The sequence below is a fragment of the Rhamphochromis sp. 'chilingali' genome (assembly GCF_963969265.1).
Source record: "Rhamphochromis sp. 'chilingali' genome assembly, chromosome: 17".
NCBI lineage: Eukaryota > Metazoa > Chordata > Actinopteri > Cichliformes > Cichlidae > Rhamphochromis > Rhamphochromis sp. 'chilingali'.
This window is the reverse complement of record NC_137944.1, coordinates 8,508,242-8,534,368: the sequence shown is the minus strand read 5'-3', so window position 1 is coordinate 8,534,368 and position 26,127 is coordinate 8,508,242. Positions and strand designations below refer to the sequence as shown.

The 26,127-nt window shown below is 40.7% G+C and overlaps 1 protein-coding gene across 3 annotated transcripts in view; it reads left to right on the top strand.

Annotated features, from left to right (window-relative positions):
- trappc9 (trafficking protein particle complex subunit 9) overlaps positions 1-26,127 on the top strand; it is a 242,605-nt gene that overhangs the window by 175,208 nt on the left and 41,270 nt on the right. For all 3 annotated transcript variants that reach the window (XM_080863780.1, XM_080863781.1, XM_080863782.1), the window contains one exon: positions 1,216-1,306. In XM_080863780.1, coding sequence (XP_080719906.1) covers positions 1,216-1,306 — 91 coding nt within the window. The remainder of the gene's footprint in view (positions 1-1,215; positions 1,307-26,127) is intronic.

Here is a 26,127-nt window from a genome sequence, read left to right as displayed (position 1 = left end):
TCATTTTGTTACACCCACAATTTTGGAATGTTAGCAAGAAGCAAGATATAAACAAATTAAAATCATGGTTCAGCCCAGGTTGGTATTTTCCGAAAGCTGACATGTTATTCCTTACATAAGTCAGCCATCATTGCTAATCAGACTACCAGCTTCACACTTTTTTCTATTGTTATCAATAAAAGTGGCTACAGAGAGACGTGAGAGCAGACACTCTGCAAACACTCCTCATACGTGTAACCACAGGCTAATGTTTGTTTCCACTTTTGTGCGGAAGATATAAAGCTTAATTTAAATGGTTGTGACTTGCTGTAATCTATCAGAATTGTCTTGTGTTTATAGCTTTTTCGCCATCTAATCAAAACTCCAATGATAAAATTCAATTAATGATGTTATAGATGATTATTTTCCTAAGTGTCCATGCACTTGCCTCGTACGAAACCCTGCTTCTTTTAATGTTCTTTATACAAATGAATCATTCTTGAAAACTCATGAAACTTTAAACGTGTCAGAAACTATTGAAAAAGTGCATATTTTATGGGTCATGGACATGGATGGTTTATATGGGTTCTAGTATTGTTGTTAAAGTATTCAGTATGCACATGTACCACCACAAGACTTAGTTGGAGCCATTCTCTAAACCTAACAGGGAGCCTGCTATTTTGATTTTATCAAGCACTTTTATTGCCTTTTTTTTTTTCAATTTCCTGGTTTATACTTAAACTTTTATATAATTATTTACAGGCACATGATACTCAGTTTGTCTTATCTAAATAGCCTTTAACATTGAGTTAGATGTGCTGCCAAAAGGGAGTCAGTCTTATTACACAAGCATTAGCTGATTTTCACATGTGCTCTTTGACATATGGTATACAGCAGGCACTGAGTGGAAACGGGAAGTGATATCCATTTGTTTGTGCGAAATCCTGCAACATTCCACGTCTGAAGACATACAAGCATACACTGACAAGCACAGAAGTTCAAGGGCCTGTTCATTCCTTTAATTTAATTACATTAGAGTATCTTTGACGTTTCTCCGGCTTCGTTCCTGCCTCAGAATAGCTGTCTGTTAGTTATTGTTGTTATATTTAGAGTGTGATGTATTTTTATTTAATACCAGGTTTTTCCATGTGTAAATATAGAGCAGTGACTCCCGTGTTGATTAATTCCTGAAACTCTCCAAAGCTTTTCCATGCTGCTGTCCTTAACCACGTCCACCCATCTCTGCGTCGCTGTGGAGAAGCCAGCGTTGAGGGAGTCCTCAATCAGCTGGTCCTGGAGCACCTGCAGCTTGCTCCTTTGCAGTGGGGTGAGTCTCTTTTGTGTGCATGCTTGCATTTGTCTTCCTGCGAGATTAATGGTTGTGCTCACACGCCACACCCACAGTTGAATGTTTGTGAACTCGAGCTACTGGAAATGTGCAACATTATGACTAAAGCTCTACGTGGATTTTATTTTACGTCTTTGAGCATGTTTGTCTTCCAGTTACGGTTATTTTGGTGGTTCCACGACCATCTCACACTTGTCAGTTAGTGCTTAAACCTCCAGAACTGGTCTCAAGTCATGTTTTTTATTTGCATTTATAATGGGCCACAAGCTATTTTGGAGAAGTGTAGACAGCAGCTTGGGAAATGTGTGAATCACCGGGGACTCACAGAATTTGTAGGAGCACTTTTCAGTCTCACCATCTGTGATCATCCTCTAAAATCACTTTTGATTTACTGCCGGTGTTTGTTTTCTGAGATTCCTGGCCTCTCTTCGGGCCCTGCCAGCATTTTGATTAGTCAGCTGGGGCTGTCCTCCTTTTGCAAAGAGAAAGCAATCTGCGAAATGAAGCGACACAGCAGATCAAGCATGGAAATGTAAGAATCTGTTGAGACAGAAATGGAGGAATCAGGAGCAACATTCGCTGGATGTTTTGGCATTTGACATGCACTTTCTTCAAATACTTTCCAGAGAAAAGCTGATGTTCTGTTTCATGTGTGCATTCTTATTGCAGACATAACTGTTAATCCCTCATGTCTCCATTTCTGCAAAAGTAGTTATGCAGCTCAGACCCGGGCTTTTGCGAGGATTGCTTGTTGTGAGCCAGATAATTTGCCTCAGCCCATTAGGATGCCTTTATCAGGGTTGCCAAGGCTATCACAGGCTCAATTATGGGTATAGTTCAACGATTTCCCCAATGTCTAAAATCATTAGTCCAGTTGGATGCTTGAAATGTCTTTGCTCTCCAAGCCTCACACTAGTAAAATAGCTGTAGGTGAATGCATCTTTAATTTCAAACATTCTGATTACACTTGTGTTTAATTCCCACAGCGTCTATGGAGAACTGTTTTGTTTGCCTTGCTGTGTTGTCACTATACAAAGGTAACTCGTTCCTGACGTGATAGATGACCAAAGAGCCTAAATGAAGCTCAACGCTTAAGTAACGTATTATGTTAATGCTGTTAATATAGAATCATTCCAGAATTTCAGTCTAATAATTTTACTCTTTTTTTCTTTCTCTCTTTTGGTTTGTGTGACACACTCTTATGTTTTCTAAGATTGATGCAGAAGCTGCTGCAGATATAATTTCACTGTCTGTTAGAAATGGCATGCATAGATTATTACAGCGCTGATGTGAAATGGCTGCATGAGATTTGTGCTGTTTGGAAATCAAATTATTTTCTGCTCCTTAATAGTCTTGATGAGTGCATAAAGAATACACGTTACATCTCAGCATATGTCTCTGAACCATCAGCATGCAATTTTAGCAAATTTAAAGAGTGTTAGCTGTCAATGATAAACATCTCAAAGTGCTTAAGTGTGCCAAAGGAGTCATTTACTTCCCAGTGCCACCCCAGGTCTGTTTTATGGCATTTTCCAGTCATGTGGAACAGTGTTTCCCCCCCCCTCATTCGTATCACACTCTACAGTAAAACAGTTTGTGTCATTCATATCAGATTCTAGGATTTCCACTTGGCCTCGCTCAAGATGGCAGGCTTCATCTTTGCTTTAACCTTCATTTGTGGATGACATAGCAAACTGTGTTCACAGGCATGAGTGGAAATGTTCCCGAGCCCATGCTGTAAATTCTGTGACAGGATCATTCCTGCTTTCAGCGCAGTGCTGTTTGAAATGTCGTAGAGATCCAGCACAGATTTTTTTAGGCCTTGGCCTTTGTGCACAGAGATTTCTCCAGACTCCTGGAGTCTTTTGATGATTTTAGATGAAGAGAAGATTTAAAGTATTCACTTTTTTATATTCTGGAATGTTTAGACATTGGTGTTTTTGCAGATTGGTGAACCTCTGTCGATATTTACTTTTGAACTCAGGTTCTTTTTATATCCAGTCATCATTGATCTGTTACCAATTTACTCAAGTATTTGCAAAATGTCTGTCTCTGTCTTTGAGACGTCTTACTGCTATCAAATTGAAAATGAGCTGATATTAAACCTATGTTTTAAAAAAACAAAAATAGAAATAGTAACATGTCTCAGTTTAGATTTAGTGTGATTTCTATTGTGGAAAAATAAGGGTTTATGAGATTTGAAAATCATTCTGCCTTTTACATTTTATACAGCATCATAGTTTTGGGAAAATATCTTTTTCCCTTGGCCAAGATCTGCTTCGATAAAAGATGAATAATTACTGCAGGGCGATGCAGATGGGATGTTGAGCCGGGGCAGAGTGTGTGGCTGGACGCGTGGAGAGCCGGGTGGGTTGCTGGCTGCGCAAGAGTAGCAGAGGAAGTGTAGCTGAACCGAGCAGAGAGTCCAGAGTAAATAAATAAAGAGTGACATCCGGAGCAGAGCCTTAGGCCTGGGGAGAGCAATGTGAGCGCTGGATGACAGGGAGGCTGCAGGTCTGATGAACCGGAGGCAAATTAAATTCAGTTGTTTTACTTTTGCAATACTTAGTTCAATAAAAAGTTTTTGTCGTAGCAAACTGTCTGTTTCACAGTGCATGCTTTATCTTAGTGTAACTAGTACCACGTTATCCAAAATTTTTCCATAATGATGTTCTTCTACAATAATTCATCTTATTTTCTGATGTGTAATGACAAATGTTCAATCATTTGCAAAACTAAACTGTAATCTTAAAACCTTATATTGCACTGATAATAAAAAAATAGATGCTTATTCAATAAAGGACTTGTTTGTTGTTCCTGCTGCTGTTGCAGGACGGGGTCAGATGCCCACAGTGCTCTCAGGCCTGTGGAAAGTCGTCACGTTCAAACTGGATATGAACTCTATTCACCTTACTGTAACCATCTGTTACAGCTGGTGTAGTATATCATTAAAACCACTCATCCACAGTTTAGTTAGCATACCTACTCATTTAATGCTGTTGATTGTTCTACTTCTAACAGTGGAGTCCACAGTCTATCATTTTCATTTTCAATCAACACTTCAAACACATCCAACTTTTTTATTCATGATTCTAGCTGCTTATGCATTACCTAACAGCTGCTAGTCTTACTTTCTATTAATAATTTACAAATTTGTATTGATAATTTAATGTTTTCAACTACTTATTCATACTTTTTTTCTCTTGAACTCTTCAGGTCGACTTAATTCTTAAAGTAAATTCTGTTTGTTTGTTTTTCATGTTATTTTTCAGGTACTCTGTCCACCCATCCTCCAGGCAGCGCAGGGCTGTAGTACTAAGTCGAGCTTAACATGTAACCACATTACATCCACTCAGCTGGTGTCAGAAATTTGTCATGTGTCACTATAACTGTATGTCATCATAGCTGTTTGTAGTGAAACACAATATATTAAAAACTTTGTAAATGCTTTTTAGTTACACGTTCTTGGCCTTAAGCTGGAGAAACGGGCATCTCTGCCTGTGCTTAACCAATTATGTGGCATGAGAAACTTGATCCTCTATGATTTGCTTCTATAGAAACCCTATGAATATTTAATCACACAGGTTCAAGAGAACTTGGAAAGTGCCAGAATCAGTTTTATGGCTTTGTGTTTGTTAATAGTCTCATTACTATTATTGATTGGAGAGCAAACAGAGGCCATTAGTAAATGATTCTACCTCAGGGCAGAATCAGCCCCACAGTCCCATCGGCAGACTTGCAATAAGATCATATATGATCAAATTCACTGCGTTATCACAAATATGAAAGTCTTTTTTTTTAATTAGTAAAACATCGTTTTGTTAGTGCTGAATTTCATTTTGCCGAGGTTCAGAAAAATGGCTCTAATTCACTGAGTGGGCGAGAAATTAAAGCGGATTACTTTTGTGTTTCTGTGGTAAACCTTTGCTGACAACAAAACATCAAGTGAAAAGACATTATGCAATGAACACTAGATTAGAGAGCTGCGCTCGTTTATACTGTTCTGTCTGCCCTAAAATATAGTACGTGGAAAGAGTCGACAACTTTTACATCATCTCCACACGTTTGATTTCACAGAAGCTATAATTCCTGACCTGCTGCTGTTGGGTTTTTATTTGTTTAAGAGAAGTATGAATATAGTGCTGTGACTTCAGTATACCAGACGTATTTACAATATAATTTAAGGCCATGTTGTTACAGATGAGGAAAAACCTTTATGACAGATTATATCATAGCTTATTCCTAGAATAGCTGCACTTGGCACTATACGAGTCTGGATTGATACGTTTCTCTTTGCCTGAGTTTGAGCCCTAATTAAAAAAAAGTCCTCTGACATTCGCTGCTCTTCATAGTCCTGTAATTTTCAGCTCCAGCAGTCCGCCAGTCTGTTACAGATCCTGAAAAGCAAGTCTAAACTATATATGTTGACCGTGGATTTGGAAGCACTGTTGAAATTGTGAGACGGCTTCACAAACAGTCTAAATGTCAGCAGGGCAGTCTTGGAGATTCTCAGCTATTGTTTTTCACAAGGCTGCTGGCTGACTGGTTTAATTATCTGTGACAAAATTTTATTGCACTCCCAAAACCCATAAGGAGTACTTGTCATCCTTAGAATTGGAGGGAGGACGTTTGACGGGAGGCTGTTAGATCACATTTTTCAGAGGAAAGATTTTACTCAGCACAAATCACACCCCACTTTTTAAAATCTCCTTTCTAATACTGTGTGTAATAGACAGGACATAGCTGAGCTGAGAAAGCAGGGAATTGAATTTGGTGCTGCCAAAACGGACAAGAAGTTTACGTGAACATGCCCAGATTTTCAACATGGATGACTTCAGAGAATGATTTTGTCTCATTGCTGACCAAAAGCTTATCAAAATTCTTTCATAGTAGTTAAAAAAAATACTGTGGCGTTTTCGTTTAAATGAACAAAGTCACACTTGCATATGAAAACAGTATGTGAATTCGTGCTGTGCTGCATTTTAAACATGAAGAATTTTCCCGAACATAAACGTGTTCAGAGAGGGTCCGGACCACGTGTGACCCTAAACTGGAAAAGCAGAAGAAAATTCACGGATGGATGAATACAAATGTTCATATTTACTGAAAGTAGAAGCATTTGAACAGTTTAACACGCCCGTAGTGACTTTAACACGAAACCAACCCGCCACACAGGCCCTTCATAGTTACACAGCCGGCCATTCTGTAAAGCCTCATTGATTATAGCATCTCAGCTGTCAGTTTGATTAAAGGTAAAGTGGTGCAACTTGTGATGGGAGTCAGCTTAATGGAGTGTTGTTAAATAAACATTGACCTGGCCAATCAAGATAAGATACCTTTATTAGTCATGTGCAGACTGTTCTCAAACTGATCTCCCTGTTGGAGCTCAGTCTGGGGGGAGTTATTTTTTTCTCCTCATCTTTCCTCATGTTGTGCAGTTTCCATTGCTATACCTCTCTGACCTGTCTTCCCCATGTGATGTTTTGGTGTAATGCATGTATGGTCGGAGGGTAAGATGGCGCCGCCATTGCGTGCAATAGGTCGGCAGCCTTAACATGAAATTTCCCCTTGTGGGACTAATAAAGGTATCTTATCAAGACGGAGCTGTGTGAGGCTGTGACACCAGCTGGGTGGATGATGATACTGTACACAGAGGGGGCAGCAGGTTTATATCAGACAAGAAGGACCCTGACATGTGTAGGATGGGACTGATAGTTTAATTGATCTATAAGCAATCATCTCTGTACTTTGTAAATGAGAGCACATGTTATACACACATGTGTCAAGTCAGTTGCAAAAGCTATTTACTGTTATCCTATTCCTGGATAAAAATCTGACTCCAAAATTTTGAAGTTGAATTATGTAGTTATAGACAGTTGATGATTTTCAGCATTCGGTGTGTTGAGCGTTGTTACCGTGCAGCGACGTGGAAAACTCGGAGCCTGAGCGTGGACTTTGTACCCGTTCCTCCCCCCACCTCACTACGCCACCAGGAAACCATTTCAGTGGAATACAAATGCAGCCATGAATGGAAAGACAAATGTTTAGTCTAGCAGAGGGATGGAAAGCGAATGGTGGAGGCCACGCTGTAAAAGGCGAAGAAATAATTTAATAAGACAGCACTTCTGAAACGACTCACACTCCTTTTTTCTCCCCCCAGTACCCTCCGCATCCACAGAAAGACATTTGGAGCAGTCACAGGCGGTGGCTTTTCAACACACACGGGGGTGTGGGGTGGGGGGGGGGGATGCCTCATGGAATAATGTGGCTTTAAGCAATTGTCAGAAGCTCATCTGCCGTAAGTGCTGCAGGTTTGACAAATGATGCTGCCAAACAGCCCAGACTCACCTAACGCTGAAGTCCTGTTGCAGTGACGATGATTAGAGGAGCTGACCTGAGAGAGAGGAAAGAGGCAAATGCATGCATGGCTAAAATGAAAGAGAAGTGCTCTGACTGCACCTGTAGCTGCTAATATGTCGCATCTGTGAGCACATCAATTTCAGGCTCCTCTGCGGTTTTCAGCACAGCAGTTATGGGGCCGGTGGGAGATGGCAGAAAGCCTTCTTCAGTCTGTGACAAGTTCCTAGAAATGCAAACACATCTACTGGGTGTTGGGCACATCTCTGTTTTTATTTCAGATATAACTGAACCTCGTGTGCAAACTTGTGCACCATGATTAGGTTTAGATCTAGTTAAACATCTGCCCTTCTTTTATGTTTATGTAATATATATTACTATGTAAATGCTTATAATAAACGCGGCTAAAGTTTCAAAAAGCGAGTTAATCATAAGTCATCTATATGAACCAGAAGCTCAAATTTCAGACTGCTCTAATTTTTTTTCCAGTCTGGCTGTGGATGATGCCATTGACAGCAGATCTCCCTATATGGTTATCTCAGGCACACAGCTCCAGCTGTGACCACAGACAACCACACTACCTGCTTTTTAAACTTTCAATTCCTGGGGGGCAGTGAATTAGGAGAAAGTTGGTTTGGAGGTAAAGTGAGGAGAGATAAAAGAGCCTGTTTCTGACAATGAATGAACTGAGGGGCTGCACTAAGATGAAGTATAAGAAAAATAAGGATTATTTTGAACTGTCACTCATTGGAAAGCTATTCTAGTTAAATCTTTTAAATGTGTTTGCTTGAAAGGCAAACGTTTTCCTTGTTTGTAACCTAATACGCAAGAAAACAGAAATTTCGTGTAAATGATAAATATTTTAATAATAATACGACTTTACATTATTTAACTGAAGACTTTCCCCAAAGTGGCCCACTATGCAGCATCTATCCATCCTCTTCCACTTATCCAATTCAGGGTCACAGGGGGGCTGGAGCTCCCAGTTACCATAGCTACGCAGGGCTAACACACAAAGACAGACAACCATTCAACTCATATTCACACATATTAACTGGTAGAATCACCAGTTAAGCAATACACAAGCCCAAAACTAAATATATCAAAATGTTATATTTTTGTATCTCCTTGAATGGATTTTCGATCTACCAGTGCAGGTCAAATAAAGAAAGTGGTAACAGTAAAACGGCACAGATGCGATCATATTTGGTGCACAAAAAGTCCTACGACAGAGTACCTTGAGAAGTTGTCTCTTGACATAGGCACAAATTTTGAAATGTGGTGGCACGGTGCCGTAGTGGTTAGCACTGTTACCGCACTGGCTGCAACCACTCTGTGTGGATTTTCCACATTCTCCCCGAGCTTTCCCCTGGGCTTCCTCCAGCTATTTTGGCATCCTCCCACAGTCCACCTGTTATATTAATGGGTAATTCTAAATAAGCCATTAATGTGAGGTAGTTTAAGTGTTTGAGGTGTGTGGAATAAAGTGCTGTATGATTGTGACATTGCTATATAAAAACAAGCACGTTACCTTTTCACCTACAAGCACAGACACCCACAACATAACTGAATAATCTAAAATAAATCCAGCCATCCATTCTCTTCCGCTTGTACTGATCAGGGTCACTATCTCAGCTTCCATACTGTGAAGGCATGGAATATCAACAGTATGTAAAGGTTCAATGACTCAGTCTTACATGAACATGCCCTGTTCTGCATCTAATACTCATACAGTTACTTGATTAACTGATTCAGGGATACTTCCACCTTTTTTTCCACTATCACAGGCTGTTTAGTGTTTACAAGTTAGCAATATGCTTACTTGCTTTACTTACTGCTGTCAGAAATGTATAAAGCATTTTTTGCTCTATATTAAACTACATCAAATCTTGACTGCATTAGTACTTACTAGCATGAAGTCGTGTTTGTCTCTGGTTGTTTTTATTCTGTTACATTTTACTTAAAATTGCTAGAATCCAAAGTTGAATGAAGGGCAGCAGCGCTAGACGGCTTCACAAATCATAATCAGCCTGTTGCATTCTGGCTAACACACACACACACACACACACACACACACACACACACACACACACACACACACACACACACACACTATGTTTTGAGCATGCAAAAAGAATACATGGAATAAAAGCTTAGTGCTTCGATTTTAATTCTAATAATTAATTTTAATTGACTCAGCAAATGGTTTATTACAGTCACACAACTGAAAAGACTGGAAAAAGTATTCAATGTGAAACAGAGGAATTAATCACATACTCACATGGGTGTTCCTCCCTTCAAAGTTTAGTATTTTTTACTTGATGAATAAGTTAATCAGTTAAACTGCCGTACAAATTAGCATCAATTACTGTTTTTGGACAAACAAGCGTGTAATGAATGTACTGTGTTTGTCTTTAGCCTGATGTGTTTTGCGTTTAGAAAATCATTAAAAGTTATAATTACATGAAATAATCGAGAATAAAGACTTGTTGGAGGAATTTGTATTTGTAGTTGTTTAGAGCTGTTCAGTTGTTGGATTTTTCTGCAGCAGCAGAAAAGGAAGGCGAGTAAGTTGTAGCCGGTGTGACGTCAGCCACTTATTAGTGAACATTACTTATCCTGTGACTCAGGAGGTAGAATCTGCTGATCCAAAGATTGGTGGTTTGATACCTGGTTCCTTGGTCCATATGTTAAAGTGTCCTTTGGCAGGATGCAATACTGAACCCCAGCTGCCTCTGATGCATTCATCAGAGTGTGAGTTCTTAAAGGTACACAGTAAAGCTCAGTATTAATGTGCCTATGAATGAATGGGTATGGCTTACTGGAAAAACTTTTCAAAAATGAGATTTTAATCTGTAAACCTTCAGGAAAATCTACTCGTATTCTTCTATATCTGCTAGGACATAAACACAAACACACACCTTACCAGCCTCCATCTACTGGAGTGCAAGTAGCCTTAAATTTGCTGCAGGTGTGGCCCATTTAGCTGACTGATGGGTGCTGTGAGGAGGACTGAGTTGGCAGAGCCTGATTTATCTGCTTGTTTCTTTTTTAGCTCTGTCAGTCAGCCATCCTAAAGATCTCCAATTGAAGCCAGAGAGAGATATGGGACCATTCACACTTCTTTTGCAAGTCTCCTGGCTAGTCTGCGTGATTTACAGAGGCAGCCCTGACTCAGATGGACTAAGATGGATGTGTGGATGGAAACAAAGAGAGTCATATTTGCAGTGGAGGGGAAATCACGGGGTAGCTTAACAGGAAAGGCTTCAACTGATTCTTCTTCCCGGTTAGCCTGAGCAAGGGGATCTGACAGGAAGAGTCAGTTGCTTTTCAGCTCATTATTTAACCCATTATGAACGTGAATAATGATTTCTGCGCATTGTGTCATGTAGGATTACCATAACACAACACTGAGTAACAAAGCATTGTTAATACATTTTTACCACATTAGGAGGAGGCATGAAAGGATCATTTGTTCTACTTTGGCTGAAATCACCAGTCTTATCCTATCACCCTGGTAGCTTTAATGTGGAAATGAGAGCAAAGCGTAAACCAGCCCACTCTGCGATTCCCTATCTAGCCTTTCCTTTTTCTCCCCGGCCCTGTATGGATCCACAGTTAGCACATTTAACGGGCTTGGAGCGTCTGTTTATGGGGTATTTATCATGGCTACAGAACAATCCGGGCTGTCAGTGCGTCAGTTTGGGTGAGCTGTGGAAATAAATCAAAACTCCCCCGGCTTGCCACAGATAGCACACTACACACTCGCCCATTCATTTAGGCTGCTGGGATGGGAGGAAAGAGTAGGAGAAATAAAAGTTTAGTAAAATTATATAGATGCAGCTAAAGTAAAGGTTTGAATTGAAGTTGTGGAGATCAATTTGGGGAGGTTTTGTCACAGTGTCCAGAAAAAACGTGCTCCATTTGAGCTCATTATTTGTGTTGTATAATTGTAACTATCCAGTGTTTCTTTTGCATCAGCTTAGTTCTCACTGTTTTCCAAATGTATTTTTGGCCTAAACCTATTTCTCTTTCCCAGTCTTATATCAAATAAAACCACCTCCCTTATTGATTTCTTTAGAGGAAACAAGAGTATCCCCAACGGCTGTCTTTTCATTCCTCAAAGACAGATTACCTGACATTTCTAAATGCAACCAAGTCCAACCAATGTTCCTACACTTATTTCTGCTAAAAGGAGGAACGTTGTAGCACAGTTACTAAACTTTCCTCCATAAACCTTTAACTGTAGGAAATACTAACAAACATTTGATTGTGTGTCTTTAATGGAGACATACTTTTACTTGGGTCAATACACAGTTAGTTAACTTTGATTTCGGGCAGTTTCTTTCACAAACTAGATAGCAGCTTATCTTGTAGCCAGTGCTTGACTGCAGACCTTTTTCTGCTCACTTGTGATGCTGAACCAAGGTGCTCGGTGTATCGAAAATAATGTGTAGCTTGAAATAGACACACTGATAAGCCTGGAGAGTTGAAATCATTTTCATGAGAATAAGAGGATGGATGGAAGTTAAGAACTACTTTAAATTTAAAAGTACAATGTGTAAAAGCTCTACACTCGTATCCCTCCAAATGTTAGGATGCCTGGGTCGTTGACCCAGGGGTTTTGAGTTTATTATATTATTTATACTTTCTAGTCTTTGGTTTCTTTGAGTTCTGTCTTATAGTTTATGTCTCTGTCTTCTCTAGCTGCTCTGTCTCCCCTGTCAGCTGTATCCCCTTGTCTAGTTCGCGTCTCTGTGTGTCCTTAGTGGCTATATCCCCATGTCCAGTCAGTGTCTGTGTCTGCCCTGGTCCCACGTCTCTGTTCCCTCTGTTGCAGTGCGTGCGAGTCTGTGTCTTTGTTCAGTCTGTGTTATGTGTTTCCTGTTTTACTTTGAAAGTCCATGTCTGATGTTAATGTGTCTGGTTTTGCTTCCCCTTGTCTCGTTAGGCCTGATTTGCCCCAGCTGTGTTTCCCTCCTGTTACCCATTCCTTTATTGCTCCCTCTGTGTATTTAAGCCCTGTGTTTCTCTGTGTCCGTGTCGCGATCTACCGTTTTCCTAGCTGTGTGTTCTGTCATTCCTCCAGTTTGTTTGTTTTAAGTTTTTTAGTTATGTTATATTTTTGAGTACCTAATTAAAGCCTTTTTGAGTTCACGACTGTCTCCGGAGTCTGCACCTTGGGTCCTATTCCTGTCTGCACACAGCCTCACCTAACACCAAATTCACGTGCGTATTGTAATCCAAGCTACTGTGGCTACTGCAGGGCAAACAAACAGTAGCCTTTCATCTGTAATGAGTGTAGGCTGTCAGTCCACTGTTTACCTCAGCTGTCAATACGTGTCCTCGTCTATTTCCCCTGGTTGGCTGTAAAACTTGGAAAGGAGTCTTCTGTCTGATGACAGCAATACTGAGATGAGCTGCAGAGGATATCCTGGGCTTTTTTTGTTGTTGTCCCATTTGGATCTTTAGCCATCAGAATTGTTGTCTTAAGGCCAAGAAAGATGCCAAGCGGATCATCGTGGCCTTGCCATATTGGACCATTTGATTGACCTTTATTGTAATTATGTATTTATTTTATTTTATTTTCGGTTGCTACAAACGGGACAGACATGACTGGGGGATAGGACAGGGAGAAAGACCTGTTGTGCAGCACGCAAGATAGACAGCGCACAATGTGCTTTAAGGCAGCAGCCAAGAAAGGTGTAGTCCGCGTCTGTGTACACCTGTGTGGATCAGCATGCTTGTATTCCAAAGGTTTCTCCATGTAACGATCTGCTAGGGAGTGTGGGGAACCATAGCCCCGTCCCCCAGGGCATGAAGCAGGTATGGAGGAGATCCAGGCCCCAGACATCCAGAGGCCCCAGAGTACCGAGGACCTGAGGAGGGCCACCAAAGGGGAGGAACCGTGCCACCCTCCTGGGAAGAGCTGAGTAGAGCCCCAAACGAGAGGTCACCCAGCAGCTACGGAGCAGAGGCCAGAGGGGGTTGCAGTGGTGTGCCCGCGGGCTCTGCCGGCAGCCAGCTGTGCCAGAGCATCAGGCCCAGAGGCTTGAGGGCATCCCACCCCCCAGAAGGGGCCCAGCCGGGCCACAGGCCCAGGCCCCGCCAATCAGCCACCAGGAGTGAGCCGGTACATACATGAGCGCCCAGCCCCAGTCGACAAGAACCACCAACACACCAACGTCTGAGGGCATCAGCCACCGGCAGGGAGTGTGGCGAGGGGAGATAGGCCTCCGTACTTTAGAGGGCCTGAGATGTACCCAGAGAGGTTGAGTCTAAGACCCAACCTGACATATAGACACAGACGAACAGGCGCACGCGGACACAGACGTGCATTCCCACCCCATATGCACAACCAAATACTCGGCACTCACCCAACGTGTAGACAGACACAAATAGACACTGCACAGACAGTCACACTCCCCAAACATACTCTATATCCCAGGTCCAGGTACCCCCGCCCCCAGAGGGGCAAGTCGCACCTAAACCCAGGAGATGTAACCCTTCTCTCTGGAGTGGAGGCAAGCGGACCACCTCCTTATCTGCAGTAGCAGGGAGGCCCCGCATCCCAGACCATATCCTGGGCTTTTCTATTACTAAGCACTGGTGTTTTTGCTGCTGTTAGTCTTTAAAGCGAATCTGTCATTATTGGACTGGGATACTCAGCAAATACACTCTATGTACAGTCTCTATTTTTAGAGACTCTTACTCTATTTTCTTTTCTTTTTAGGACATTTGAGCCTAACATTAGCTGGCAGAATGAATGCTTGTTTAGCTTGTTTGTTGTTAGGTGTCCAGAGATGGGAGGGTCGCAATACTGGGAATAAATACGCATGTGTATGCACATTTTCACTTGTTAGAGCCCTGACTTCAGTTCAGGAGTGGAGTCTTACGGTGAGGAGGAAGAAGATGATGAGGTGAAAATCAGGAGGAGAGAGAGCAGTGATGGAGGAAGCAAAAGACATTAGGTGAATATGATAATGAAAAAATAGACATGTACAGATATTAAATGGTAATATATAGTTTGAAAGAGCCATTTGTGATCTTTAAATGAAGAGTAGCTTATAAGGTGTATGTATGTGGCTCATAAAACATGATTAGGTGGAACCACGATGCCCATCTTGTATTCAAGAGGAACATGGCAGCTTCCACAAACCGGCACTTGCTCTTATGTATTTGAAATGGATTATTTTAAGTTTATGCAAACACATCAATTTATTTGAAAATTACACTCTAGTCAGTGTGTGTTTAAGAGTACAACACTTTTCAATTAAATAACCTTTAAAAAAGTCTTGATTGCACCTTGAAAGATCGTAAAAACAATTAGATTCATATTAAAAGGTAAATTTATCCAGTTTAAAATCAATCGTAACTATTCAGTCACTGTTTGATTTAAAGGTTGGATCATTTAATTAATATTATAGTTGATTTTGTTCTTATTATTATTTTTACTTTAGTTGTGTGTCTGTAAGGAAAAACATACAAGTCATTTACATCTAAGTCTGTCCAGTTAGGAATCATCATTTTCACTTGTTTTGGTGCAAATCAAAGTGACAACAATCAGCAGAGAGAAACTACGGGTATCTATATAATTTATATCATAAATACCATCTGAAGTATTTTAATCACAGTGGCACCGAGTCATCTCTTCCGTGCATGAGCCATGTTTGCACATTGAGCACCCTGGATAATAAAGACTTTAGTTTGATGGTCGCTTTGAATGTTATGTATAGAGCACGTGTGTGTTTGTCAGTAAAATTAGAGAGGAATAAACTATGAGATGATTGCATATAATAAGCAGTTTATATATAGGGTATTAATTGCATTGACTGAGCTATACTAACAATCTCACAATATGTCTTTTTCTTATTTAAAGGCATTGAATATATTAATAATCTGATATGAAATTCTGTCTCGATATATATCGAGAAACTGTTTCGCCTGCTTCTTGGTGATGTGGCCGCCTCGGACTCGGAGTTTGCTGGGTTCGAGCTGGGCCCAGTGCACAAGCATTTTTGTCTTTCAACATAATTCTTGGACATGTGCCCAGCCCGCCGTTCTTTTTGGCGACGGTGGTAGACGACATAGCCCGTCAGAGAAGTCGCTCTACTGCATCATCTGTCACTATCGATCCTCCTCATTGACGCTCTGATGCCACAGAGATGTAATCAGATCTTTTCTCACATGAATGGAGTCGCTTTGCTTTTTTTCCCTCCTGATTTCAGTCTGTGGATGCCTCAGATCTGTTTCAAAAATTAAATGAATAATGGAAAGTATAGAAATTTGTCTGTTTGTATCATTTGACCTTCATCATGTGAACTATATAAGGCTTAGCTAACTGGGATGTGGACAGGCATTGTATTTTTCTGCTGCAGCTGCGCATTAAAATAAGTCAAGTTTTTAATGATTGTTCATGATTCGGAGGGCAGTGCAGTGGTTAGCACTGTCACTCCTCAGCCATCAGTCAGCTGGGATCTTTGTGTGTGACATTTGCATGTTCTCCCTGTGATTGGATGGGATCTCTCTGGGTATCTTAGTCTTCTTCACACAGTTCTAAGACATTTATTTATTATATTTGTTTATTTTAAATTAGCTGGAGGCGTGAGCGTGAATAAGTGTTAATTTAATTTGATACCAGTACCTCATTCCTTCTGTGTTTGCTTTGTCTGCCATTGCTGAAAGGATCTCAAGTCCCACCGCTGCCAGTTTATACCTTCTGCTCTCACACAGTATGGATTTTCCTTTCCTTGGATAAGGCTGCTAGGAAGCAGTTCATCTATCATCTAGATGTTGGTCAGGGATCCACAGGAACAGCAGCGCTGTGGATCCGTGTAACTGAAACTTTTTAGAATGTAATGGACTGATCCAGCTCACACCACTGACAGGTTTCTGGCCCTGACACGTACCGGCCGTGGCTGTAACCGAACACCTGTTGAGAACCGCTGAGCATACTGTTATCCTGTCATTGCCCTCTGACCTGGAATGCAAACTGTATCTTCCAGAGCAAGCAGTGTGTGTGCACAGAGCTTGCAGCTTGCAAAAATGATGTGCCTGGGTGACAGCATATTATGAGGAGAGTTGGAGGGCTGTACAACATCACTGCAGCACCCTACTTTGCTCGGAAAGCACAGGTGGTCCATTTTTGTAAACAATTGAAAAGATCGTAGCATCACATAATCTCACTTGCCCTTTCTTTTAATTTGCCCTTTAAAACTCTTTTCTTCGGTCTCATACACCCCTACATACAAATCCAAAACACTTTGACACTGAGTTGAAACGCTAATGTTGCTACCTCTGATAATGCCGCTGCTATGGCTGGTTAATGTTTGCTAAGATAAATGCTTTGTAGCACACGAGATCAATTAAAAAGGTAGTGCAGACTACGTGATTAATCATTCTGAAAGACGGACAAGAGTGTTGCCTTTCCACATAACTGCTATCATTGGCTGTTGGCCTAATTGTCACTAATTAATAGCTTTCATAGCTGTCAGGAAGGACACATCAAGACAATTCACAATAGAATGTTAATAAAGTCTAAATGTCCCAGTAGGAAGCAGCTAATTGATACAAACATCTGAACAGCTTAGTGTTTGATTCAAATTGAACTGACCCCATTAAAAATGAGTAACTAAGGCAGCTGAGTCACGTTAAGGCATCTACTTCCAAAATCAGTTAGAATTTGGAGCTGACCAACACTTATTTAAAGCAAGTGTTTTAAATTCTGGTCAGCAGTTATCCCCCCCCCCCCCCCCCCCCCCCCCCCCCACCGGGGATCTGTATCAATCCCTCACAGATGACAGAGTAAATATATGTTTATTAGATGGAAATATTTGACAATCTTGTAATGTTTCAGTACTAGCCCGCATACTTCAGATGTTTACCAAAGGATGCACTACCCTAGAGAGCAGTGATGTGGAAATTCATGATTAAAGACTAGCTTTCTAAATTTTACCAGAATTTAAATTTCATGTCAGTGTGGTAGCAGCAAACCCATGATTTGGCTTTAAGAAGTGCCATCTCGTATCTCATCATATGTTCTGAATGGGATGTGACACCTTGGTCACAGATCCATTACATGGCCTTTCTCTGAATATCAGAGAGTGCTGACTGAAAGGGGTAATTACAGTGAAGTCTAGGAGAAATAACTGGGTTGTAGACATCGGTGAAATGACCAGCAAAGGCTCATGTCTAGCTCCTGTTACAGTGGGAGCATCTACCACCTCTCCACTCCTGTTGCGGAGTTGCAGTTGATCTAAATGTGTTCACTGGGTCACTAAGACATACATGGGGGGGAAAGATAGATGGAACAGTTTAATGGGCATACAGAGGCAAAGATTCAGTTTAGGGCAGTTAAATGTCTCTTTTGTTAATGCAGTAGAATTTAGACTAGAATTGCGGCGAGTTGTCTCGGTCCACTGTTGTTTAATCAGATCCATCCATCCATTTTCTCGGCTGCTTATTGAATGAGGGTCTCGGTTGGGCCGGTGGCTGTATCGGCTCCACAGGCTAAGCTGCACCATGGACAGCCAGTCTATCACAGGGCTGCTCTAATGTGATTCTTTGTTTTACTATTCTGGCTGCTATATGGGCATTCTCTGAATATTGACTGTAGATGTGTAACAGCACTGTTTGCAAAGTCCCAAAACATCTTTCCGAGCGATCAGCTTAGCTTTTGAACGCAGACGTCAGGAACATTACGTTGTATTCAAAAAGCTAACAGTCGAGACCATAAATCCATCTGGAAAGCATTAATTAGACTAGATTTCTATTCAGGTGGACTTTAAATGAACTAATTGTCCCAGAAAGAGTTAAAGAAAGAGGGATTATTGGTGTAGTAATCAGAGGTTTGAGTACCACGCAGAATGTTATTACTTTGTAAGTGACCTTTGAGCACAGTCTGACCAACACACACACACATAAACACTGTGTTTTTAAAGGCTGAATCTCTTTATGTCATCCTTTTATCCAGCTGGGGTGGCCTTTTGTTCTCCTCTGTCATCAGGACTTGGTATTGTTCTACCCACCTGGTATTTAAAGGCAGCCACAGCCTTGTAATTAGTTCCAGAGATCCCATTTACTAGTCTATTTCCAATAGTGACTTTGTCTGCAAACATAATGCCAAAGTCTTATTCATGGATCACAAAAAGAAGCAACAAATACATGTAACAGGTAACTGGTCTTTTTAGTGTTTTGCAGATTATGGAGCAGGATGGAGTTTCTTTGTTCTCCCCAAAGAAACATGAGCATTTAGACTGTTTCAGAATTTAAAGGTTATCTAGTCACACTGCCAGCATTGTTGTAGGGTATTTGTAGGATTTTTGGTTTGCTTTCGCAGCTCAAAAAATATCTAATACAGTAACTTACACCCCAGAGAGCTCTAAGGTTTCGCACATCTATGCCTGCTAGCTGAGTTACCTGAATCAGCTGCACTGGATTGGACTGGGTGATGGTGAGTTTTTAGATTGCCCGTGAGTCATACTAACACTCCTCCATTCTGTTTTGTTCTTTTCAACATAAACTGCACCATTTGTCTTTTTTTATTTTATAATGGAAAGCAAATTAAAGCCCATATTATATGTTAAGCATGCATTGTTCACTTGAGGCATCAGCAAGAGCTAATGTTTCTCATGTATAGAAGCCTGTCTGCATAATCTTGAGTGCTGTTTTCCAGTATGTGATTGTTACAGAGGAAGAAAGTAGTCCGTTTTTAACTATTCAAAATACAGACAATACTTCAAAATAAAAAAACTTGTTTATTTGCATAAGTATATTGCACATCAGAGCCCTTCTTCCATTCCATGTTGCTGAAAACTAGGTGAGTGTATGTTTCGTGACTCCTTTGTGAGTGGTTGCTGGGTGACATAGAGCTCCTTGTATTTGCTTTGGTCACGAGCAGGTTACTGTGCTCATACATGGTTTGCATGAAAGATGACACATGTCTGCAAACATTTGCCAACTAACCACCGACTGTAACTAAAACTTGGAAAAGTGTCAAACAAACCAGAAAAGTAACAGTTGTCCCTGCTGAAATCAGTACATGTCAAAAGTCGCAGCTTTTACTTTGAAGGCGAACGGTCTCCTTCAGTAAGTCGGCGTCTTCCAAGTAACGTATGGTGAATGGAAAAATATGCTAGAGGAAAAAAGGAATCACAAAGATGTTGTTGGTATAGCTCCTCTTTAAGGAAGATTTCTACTTACTGCCAGCTGTGTCCAGCAACCACTCGACAGCCAGTTGGGGAACACATGATTTTCCCTAGAAACCTGAGGTTGGCAAGGGGTCACTGACCAATCACTATGTCTGTGTGACTGGGGCTTTAGCAGTTATATTCACAGTGACTGCCAGCAGTCGTTTGCAACTGTCTGGGAATACTAATTTTTTCCTAGCAACAAGCGGTTGCCAGGGGGTTGCTGACCGGTCTCTTAGATTCTGTGACTGATGCCTTAACTAAATGTAACAATGGCAATGATTGGACTAATTACTCTTTCTGCCATTTTTGATTTAAGACTTCTTAATGTCCGTGAGACTAATGCATAATTTAGTATGGCTAACGATCCTCTCGCCTTTCCCTTCGCCCCAACCTGTCAGAGTAGTTGTCTGCAACTCCTTTAGCTTCGTTCTTCTCTAGAGCTCTTCGTGCCTTTGCCTGTTGCTGGTGGATCGCCTGATCTTTGGAGCTCATTTTTTTTGTAAGGTCTTTACCTTTCTTTTTAAACTTTCTTAAAAAGTCTGCCGTTTAACGTTGTGCTATATAAATAAAATTGAATTGCTATGCTAACAATGTAAACCAAATGTAATGTTGATGATTGTTACCGTCATAGACGCTCTGGGGGATTATCAAAAACCTCTATTTTCAGTCATTTGATTGAGACCATTCCAGCAGCGCATCAGGGGTGCAGAGATGATCGGCAAGGAAGTTTTAAACCCAGCTCAACCTCTGACATCATCTGGTAACGTGCAGTTTTTGCAGGACACGTCCATGCAAGAACACAGTCCAGAGGGATTACATTTTTCAAAGCACGCTGGCACTGTGATCCTCTCTTCTGAGTCGTAAAATACTGCGAGAGCTTGTTAGGACAGACTGTGCCGGTTTTTGGGGGGTTTTGGTGGGTGAGAAGCCTTAAAATTCAAGGATCTGTTGAATTTCCTGCCTTTTTTTCTTTTTCTTTTTTTTGAATGAATGAATGCCTGCAGATGTTGGGATATTTCACAGATAAGTGAACTGTCTAAACTGAGCATTTGAGTGCACTAGATAAGCGTGTGTGCATGTACAATATGTGTCTGTGTGTCGATGGATGGGCGAGAGGGAGGGAGCCTGCCGCCTCATCCATTTATCCATTTCTCTCTCCCCACGGGGCCAGTGTTGTGCTAAATAACGGCGTATGCTCACAAAGGTTAAGCCGGTCAGAACCAGTGATGACAGGTTGACCAGAGAGTCTCAGCCAGGCTGCCATGGAGCTTTGTGCAGCAGATGCGACGACCACACACACACAATGTCATTCTCTCAGCTCACTGGGCTTTATTGAATTGTTGTGCTCTGCTTCAGTCCATGTTCTGTAACCATAAATCTTTTCTGTGTTACTTCTCCAGCATACAGACGTCGACTTTGAGATATTAAAGATGGGTTATTCTTTCTGTTTGAAATCACTTTGTTGGCATGTAATGCTGCTGACCAACATAATGCACCAAACATAAGAACTTTTAGTTTGTGAACTGAGAGGATTCGGTTAGTGGATGTAAACAGAACTGCAGGCACTCTATACTTTTTTACTTTTTTTCAATATTGGCCAAGAAAATGTCCCTTTTAAACGCTCTAATAGCCTCCTGCAAGAGTATTTACTAATTGGTAATAAACTTCTATTTAGAGCGCTGCTTTTGGAGTTTTGCCCTCGCTTTTCTCACTGTAAGCTAGTGAGAAAAGCACATCTGTGTCACATCTCTCTTCAAATGAGCCAGTCAGCCAAATGTGTTCCAACCACACCCACACAGTTCTAATTGAGCACATTAGCTACATTTCCAACTTCCTAATTCTTAATAATTAACAGGCGACCAAATTGCTTGAATAAAATATTTGTTCTGTTTTAAATTTGGACTCTGCTTTCTTATGTGCTACCCTAAGCTGCACATGGAGCGTGCCTTTCTGTCGCTGAAATTGAGACACGTACAGTACTGCAGGGAATTCATGGGCATTCTTTGGAGTGAAACTGGTTCTTAAATGACTTAAATGGTCACAAAGGGGAAAGCTGAAAAGGGATTGCTGTAGAAGAAAAGTTTTCTCGGTCTGAACCGGAGCAGTGCTAATTATAGATTTGCAAATCCAGTTTAAAAGCAAAAAAAAATTGAGGTTTTAGGAGGCCGTGCTATGAAAAGAAGGAATTTGAATGCTGGATTTAAGCTTGGCATTTAAGAGATTTTTCCCAAGCTTTCATGGATTTAAATTGCAAGTCTTTCAGTCAGTATTGATTAGAAATCCTCATGAGAATCAGTAGCAAATTGCAGACGTAACACATCCTGGAGCTGTTTACATCTTTTGAACGCACATCTTTTGTTGTGGCTAATCTGTTTCCCAGACACTGCATAGTGTGTTTAAGCCCTTTATATTTTCATTGCATTAAGTTCAGTGTATTCACAACAGCATATACTTGTATCTAAAGAGATTTAGTGTTGGTTATAGAGGCATCAGACCTGGGTTGCACAGAGAGAAAGAAGATGAGATGCAGCCAAAGTGGAGCAGATTAATTGATTTTGTCACTGATGAATGCATGCAACCCTTGGAAGCCTTTTGTGAGGAGGTACCTCTCGCTGCTTTCACACAGATTTTTTTTTCCCTGATAAATTTCCTAGCATGATACTCCTTTTATTCCCTAAGAGCTTTTCTAAAAGAACACCTGAAACCTTGAATACATGTCCACCCGCTTCTTTCTGTTTCGATAAGCAATTCCCCAGAAACGGGAGATATGAAATTGTAATTCTGAAGGAGACAAATGGTATGTGGCGCTGCTCTGAATTATAAATGAAAGCAGAAGGGCCTTAGTTCTGCCTTCTTGCCCGAGCGTGATTCAGACAGTCTGGCGTGAGCAGGACGCGGTCACATAACAGGTGGAGACGCACACATGTATAAACTCAATCTGAGACCCACAGGTTTTTCCAAGCAAGACGAATGTACAGGCTGAGTGAGTTAATGTAGATGCATTTTACATCAGTGTTGGTCTTGTTTCTGCCCTGTGGGAATTTAGTGCTAATCAGTGTTGTAGGAGGAATCGACTCTATCGATCCTGACCCTAACCTAAAGCTGTCAGGACACAACGATGTTAAGCAGGCCTTTAGGGAGCGATTCTGGATCTTCAGCAGAAGTTCTCGTCTTCTAGTTTTGGTCAGTCAGCAATAGTTTGATTCAATATTCCTACCATTGCTAATTTTGAAAAGGAAAAACACAAAAACTAGCAGGGCAGTTGTGGCTCAGGTTCTAGAGTAGGTTGTTTGGTAATTGCAGAGTGGGTGGTAGAGTCAGGGTGGTTCCTTTTATTCACCGTGACTCTAAAGTGTCCTTGGGCAGGATCCTCACCTGAGTGTGTGGTAAATTTTGGGTGCTGCTTTGAGAGGCGATCTTGCAGACAGCAGGATGTCCTGGTCTGCTGATCTAAGTACAGTACAAATGTGCTGTTGCCACGTGTGGTTCATTCATATGCACTTTACTGTTACAGCTGACCTCAATAAACATGTTAAGTGATCATTTTAACCACTGTTGGCTTAAACTCTGAATAAAAGTTTAATTTTTTGTACATCCCACGAGTACAACTTAGAAACTGTTCAGTTATGTTTGGCTATAGTTTAGAGGCTGGAGGCTGCTGCCTGGGCATGTGTTAGAGCTTCCCTTCTTTAGTGAACTGGCCAGTGAAAGACATTTTAATGTCATCCTGACCTGTGTGGCTGTTTACTGGATGTCCTCTGCCCATCTGCCAGTTTGAGTTAGTCTCTGCTCTAACTGCTCGTATGGCACTTTGAAGTGGAAGCCATGGAAACAAGTTGCGTCATGGTACTGAGAAAATAAATCAGATTTTGTCGGCAGTTCCAGACGGTATTCAAATTAAAAGAGCGCAATCAAGGGGTCACATACTATGCATTCACTTATCTATATCTATATTTAACCGAATGATTACAACCCTCAGCATTGCCAGTACCCATTAATATAATTTCACTAAAGCTTGGCAAAAATGAAGTCTTAAATTAATTGCATAAAGAAAAACCAGGTCTTAATATGTCACACATTTCCCAGAAATTTGCTATAGATCTTCAATTTGGAGATGGAGTCTTTAAGATTTGGTAATAAGTTAAATTTTGTCATTTGCTCTTGATGGTTTAATGTCACGTACTCAACATGTTGTCACATGCTACACGCCTTACTTTAACCTACAAAACCCACACCCACCTCTGTCGTAGTTTCAAGAATAACGTGGTTTAATAATCCACCTTCCTACGTTCAAAAGTGGTACATAACCTCACGACGCCGAGTCAAATACGATCCTAAAAGGTTATATCACTCTGCTTGAATGGTCATATTAACTCATCAAACATCACTGTTTGATCTGCAGTGGCTGTGTAGTGACTTGCAACAAATAAAGAAGATTTATAATATAGATACAGAGTAAACCTCAAACAAATATTTTATAGCAGCAATATGACTAAATATAACATAAACAACAACTTTCAGCACCAAAAAAAATCTAATCCTGTATTGGTGCTATAACCTACCTACTTCTAAGATTAAATCTATAAGAAATGCAATCTTCACCACTGTAAAGACTTACTGTAGGTACAGTAGCTGCACACTTTGTTATACACTAGCAGAACCCCTGAACTGTGAAACTCATAAATCAGTGTATGCGTGTTATAATGTAATAAATATACTGAAATGACCAGGTATGCATTTTTGTTCCTGTTCATTTTTAAGTAAACCTGAAATGTATTCATGTTTTCCTCGTTCTCTGTCGTGACTCCACGGGGTCATTATTGCATTATACTCCTGTTTAATGTAACACTAAAATTTTAATGGTGCGTTAGTTATATTTAGTTGGAGCCATATTTTACCAATTTGCATATTTTAGCAGCAACAGCTGTGGAATCTCCCGTCCTCCTTGGGGCTCGCCTACAGCATCTGTCTCATAAGCAGGTAAATGAAGTCATGAAATGATACAGCAGTCTAAACTGTGCAGAAGAAATATGTATAGGAAGTTAGTTTTTTTAAGTAAGATAGACTTCAGTCATGTCATAAATATAGCCCGCAGACATATGTCCACACTAGCAGACTAACTGTGAGTCAGTTAACCTCTGAGATCAATCTGGGATTTAATTCTGCACTTACACCCAGGCTACTGGCAGGCCTGAGCTGTACAACTGTTCTTGCCAGTGAAAATGTTGTGTTATTCATTAGACTTATAATGGTAATATTTTTTAAATAATTTTTTTATTGCCTGTAGCTGTTCACTAAATTGTTCGTTTAGTTTGTTAATTTTACAAACTAAATGAATCCTTTTCATCATCTTTGCCAAAACTTTTTTTGGAACTAATTAAACTGAGTCACTTGGTTTCACTTAGTCAATTTATCCTGATTTTGTTTCTTCATCAGTAGCACATTGTGCAATGAATACGGATACATAATCTGATGTTTTATCTGTTATGTTTAAGTGGCGGCCTTAAGTGCAAGCCGGCAAGGCTCACTCAAGATATGACTGGTTTGGCAAGCCAATCATAACATGTTATGTGATAGTCCACGTAGTATATGTGTCCCTGTCAGTATAACACTACTCAGATAGGCACACGCTGATCCTTTCACTCCCAGACACTCCTGCCTCTCTGTGCTTGCACACACGGACCAATTCCCCGTGTCTCTGAAGTTTGACAGGCTGTCTAACATCTCCAACATCACCTAAAGAATTAATGCAGATATCTTTAGGCTGTGCAGGGATTGGTAAGAACACAGAAGATTAGCATGTCATGCATAAATAAAAAGCTAATGTTTTGGAGCTATGAAGTCCACTGAAATGTCTCGGTCCTCACGAGAACGTAATCTGAGACTGATGATCTTGATTTAATTATACAGATTTGTATCACCCAAATTGAATTATTTATTTTAATTTTGATATCTGTGTCACTTCACGAAGCTTTTGTTAAGTCTGAATTAAATCTCGTCTGTGTGTGGTCATGAATTACTGGGAGCTCAGCCAGGGGATTGTTAGTTTAAAAGTATGCTTAGATGCAACCTAGCTGATTTCTTGCTGTGGATTTTAAACATCAGATGGAATTATTCACCCATTTTTCAAGAGTGCTTGGGAAAAACACATGAATAATGCAACAGCACTCAGTGGCTGTGGTGGGCCTTAATGAGATTTTTGGGAAGGTTGTGCTTACTGAGTCATCCTGGGCGAGAGGAGAGACGGGGAAG